General features: G+C 48.4%; 1 protein-coding gene across 2 annotated transcripts in view; it reads left to right on the top strand.

Annotated features, from left to right (window-relative positions):
• Window positions 1-3,747, top strand: part of Tp53 (tumor protein p53) — a 15,818-nt gene that overhangs the window by 8,931 nt on the left and 3,140 nt on the right. For both annotated transcript variants that reach the window (XM_013013490.1, XM_013013491.1), the window contains exons 5-9: window positions 1,182-1,365; window positions 1,448-1,560; window positions 2,143-2,252; window positions 2,570-2,712; window positions 2,804-2,880. In XM_013013490.1, coding sequence (XP_012868944.1) covers window positions 1,182-1,365; window positions 1,448-1,560; window positions 2,143-2,252; window positions 2,570-2,712; window positions 2,804-2,880 — 627 coding nt within the window. The remainder of the gene's footprint in view (window positions 1-1,181; window positions 1,366-1,447; window positions 1,561-2,142; window positions 2,253-2,569; window positions 2,713-2,803; window positions 2,881-3,747) is intronic.

Below are 3,747 nucleotides of genomic sequence, written 5' to 3' on the forward strand. Positions count from 1 at the left end.
AAAAAAAAAAAATGAAAATAAGTAAAAACAAGTACAGTGGCACATATTTGTATTCCAGAGACTGAGTCAGGAGGACTACTTGAGTCTTGGAATTTCTGGACAGCCTGGACAACATAGTAGGACCTCATCTCAAAAACAAACAAAAAAAAAAAGCAAACTAGATGCTGGTGGGTCACACCTGTAATCCTAGCTATTCAGGAGGCTGAAATCTGAGGATCACAGTTCAAAGCCAGCCCAGGCATCAAAGTCCATGAGACTCTTATCTTTAATAAACCACCAGAAAACCAGAAGTGGCGCTGTGCCTCAAGGTGTAGAGTGCTAGCCTTGAGCTGAAGAGCTGAGGAACAGCATCCAGGCCCAGAGTTCAAGCCCACAACTGACCAAAAAAAGAAAAAATAGCCTACTACGGTGGTAATCCCACATGTAATCGCAGCATTTGAGAGGAAGAGGCAAGGGGACTTGAGTTAGAGCCCACCTTTGATTACATAGTGAGTTGGAAGCCAGCCTGGGCTACATAGTGAGACCCTGTCTCAAAAAATAAACACAGGCTGGGAATGTGGCTTAGTGGTAGAGTGCTTGTCTAGCATGCATGAAGCCCTGGGTTCAATTCCTCAGTACCACATAAACAGAAAAAGCCAGAAGTGGCTTTGTGGCTCAAGTGCTACAGTGCTAGCCTTGAGCAAAAGGAAGCTCAGGGACAGTGCCCAGGCCCTGAGTTCAAGCCCCAGGACTGGGGAGAAGAAAAAAAAAAAAACAGAAAAAGAAAGCTTCTGACATGTACACCCCAATCCCCTTACCTACCCTCTCCCGCCTGGCATCCTGTAGGTGCTGACAGCAATTTTGTTCACTGGGAAACTTCCCCCCATTTTTTGGTTTATTTTGTGCCAGTCCTGGGGCTTGAACTCGGTCTGGGCGCTATCTCTGAGCTTTTTGCTCAAGACTAGTGCTCTACCACTTGCCACAGCTCCACTTCCAGCCTTTTGGTAGTTCATTGGAGATAAGAGAGAACCTCATGGACTGGCTTCATTCAAACCATGATCCTCAGATCTCCACCTCCTGAGTAGCTAGGATGATAGTCTCGAGCCATTGACACTTGACTTTCCCCTCCCCTTTTCTTTCCCTGGCTTCATTTGTTGGCTGCTTTCCTGACTTTCATTTCTCTCTCCTTCCTCCACCCACAGTACTCCCCGACCCTCAATAAGCTTTTCTGTCAGCTGGCAAAGACCTGCCCAGTGCAGCTGTGGGTGGACTCAACCCCTCCACCTGGCACACGAGTCCGCGCCATGGCCATCTACAAGAAGTCCCAGCACATGACAGAAGTTGTGAGGCGCTGCCCACATCATGAGCGCTGTTCTGATAATGATGGTAAGTATTTGGAGCTGGAGGCAGGACAAAGCTAGCCGCCCAGGGTCTCCAAGCCTCTTTAACTTGTCACTGATGCTTATAGGTCCAGCACCTCCTGAACATCTTATCCGAGTGGAGGGGAATTTGCATGCAGAGTATCTGAGTGACCGCCACACTTACCGACACAGCGTAGTGGTGCCTTATGAGCCACCTGAGGTCTGATTGCATACCTGGGTTTCTGGGCGGAGAGGGCCAAAGTGGGGCTGTCAGTGACCATCCAAGTGGAGGGGAAGGGCTTGGTCCTACGCATATGTGTGTTAGTGTGCGCATGTGTACAAGCACACTGGGGATGAAACCCAGGACCTTGGGAATACGAGGCCAGTGATGTACTACTGAGCTGCATCCCTGGGGCCCGCCTATGTCTTCCTCATCATCCCACAATCTGTGGAGTATGCAGGACACATGATGGATTAGCTCTACTCCATAGTTAAAGAAAGTAAAGCTGCCAGGTGCCAGTGGCTTGCGCCTATAATCCTATCTACTCAGGAGACTGATATCTGAGGCTCAGCTAGCTTGGGCAGGAAAGTCTGAGACTCTTATCTCCAATTAACCACCAGAAAATGGGAAGTTGCACTGTGGCTCAAAGTGCTAGAACACTAGCTGAGTGAAAAGGTTCAGGGACAGCACCCAGGCCCTGAGTTCAAGTCCCGTGACCAACCTTTCCCCCCACCCCCTCCAAAAAAAGGAAAGAAACTAAAGCCTACAGAGGCTTCATCTGGGGCCTATATCTTCCCCCAGGTTGGCTCTGACTGTACCACCATCCACTACAACTACATGTGTAACAGCTCCTGCATGGGGGGCATGAACCGGCGGCCCATCCTCACCATTATCACACTGGAAGATTCCAGGTAGGGAGCTAAGTGCCACCCTTTACACTGTCATGCTCTTCATTAGCCTCTGCCTGGCCCTTTGCTCCTGAGTCCTACCCCTAACCACATCACCATCCCTCTTTAGCTCCCACATGGTTCCTCTAAGTGGAATCTCCTCTATTTCCTTTCTGTCTTTAGACTTCTCTTACCTGTGGCTTCTCTTCTGTCTCTGGAGCTGGGATTTAGAAACCCAGACAGAACTGGGGCTGTGGGGAGCATGTAGACTCGGGTTATAGAACAGGGCAGGTAGGGCCCACTACCTCATCGACTCCATTTTCTCTCCTTATCTGGGCTAGTGGCAAACTGCTGGGACGCAACAGCTTTGAGGTACGTGTCTGTGCCTGTCCTGGGAGAGATCGACGCACAGAGGAGGAAAATTTCCGCAGAAAAGAGGAGCCTTGTTCTGATCCTCCGCCTCTACCAGGGAGCACTAAGCGAGGTAAACTGGTGGATGGAGAGGAAGAGGGGGAAAAGGAGGTACCCTTCAGCCCCAAACTCATCCCTCTTGCTTTTCCTTGTCTCTTCCCCAGTACTGCCTACCAACACTAGCTCCTCCTCTCCTCAGCCAAAGAAGAAACCACTGGATGGTGAATATTTCACCCTTAAGGTACCAAACTTGGGACAGACTCATGCGGTCTTTTGCATATACTAAGTAAGATGGGAAAGGGGGTAAAAAGGATATATCCATTTGTTTCCTCAGTTCATGTCCTTAATTGTTAGAAAGTTCATCATACCAGGTTGAAAGTTTAAGTCTAACATCCAAATGCTATGTCCTTTTTGGCTGCTTTGGCTAACATTTTGGACATTAGCCATCAGTAGGCCTTGATGCCCCAATAAACAATGGCTCATGGTTTTACCTAACTTAAGAACATCCGTCTGTATCAGAATACAAGTATTCCACCACTTAAGATACTCACATCTCAGTGAAAATACTAAGTTGAAAATGTAAGTTCAAAGTATATTTAGGGCCATGTGCTGTTGGCTTATATCTGTAATCCTAACTACTGCTAAGGAGGCTGAGATCTGAGGGCTCCAGTTCAAAGTCAGCCCAGACAGACAAATCCAGGTGAGCATAAAAGCTGGAAGTGGAAACGTGGCTCAAATGATAGAGTGCCAGCCTTGAATGAAAGAGCTAAAGAAGAGATTGAGGTCCAGAGTTCAAGCCCCAGTACAGCATTTAAAAAAAATTTTTAAAGTATATCTGGGCACTAGTGGCTCACACCTGTGATCCTAACTACTAGGGAGGCTGAGATCTAAGGATCATGGTTCCAGCCTGGCACATGTCTCAAATGGAAGAGCATCAGCCTTCAGTCAAAAAAAAAGCTCGGGCGCTGGTGGCTCATGCCTGTAATCCTAGCTACTCAGGAGGCTGAGATCTGAGGATCGTGGTTCAAAGCCAGCCCGGGCAGGAGAGACTGAGACTCCTATCTCCAATAAACCACCAGAAAACCGGAAGTGTCGCTGTAGCTCAAGT

Source organism: Dipodomys ordii, unplaced genomic scaffold, assembly GCF_000151885.1.
Source record: "Dipodomys ordii isolate 6190 unplaced genomic scaffold, Dord_2.0 Scaffold19, whole genome shotgun sequence".
Taxonomy (NCBI): Eukaryota; Metazoa; Chordata; class Mammalia; order Rodentia; family Heteromyidae; genus Dipodomys; species Dipodomys ordii.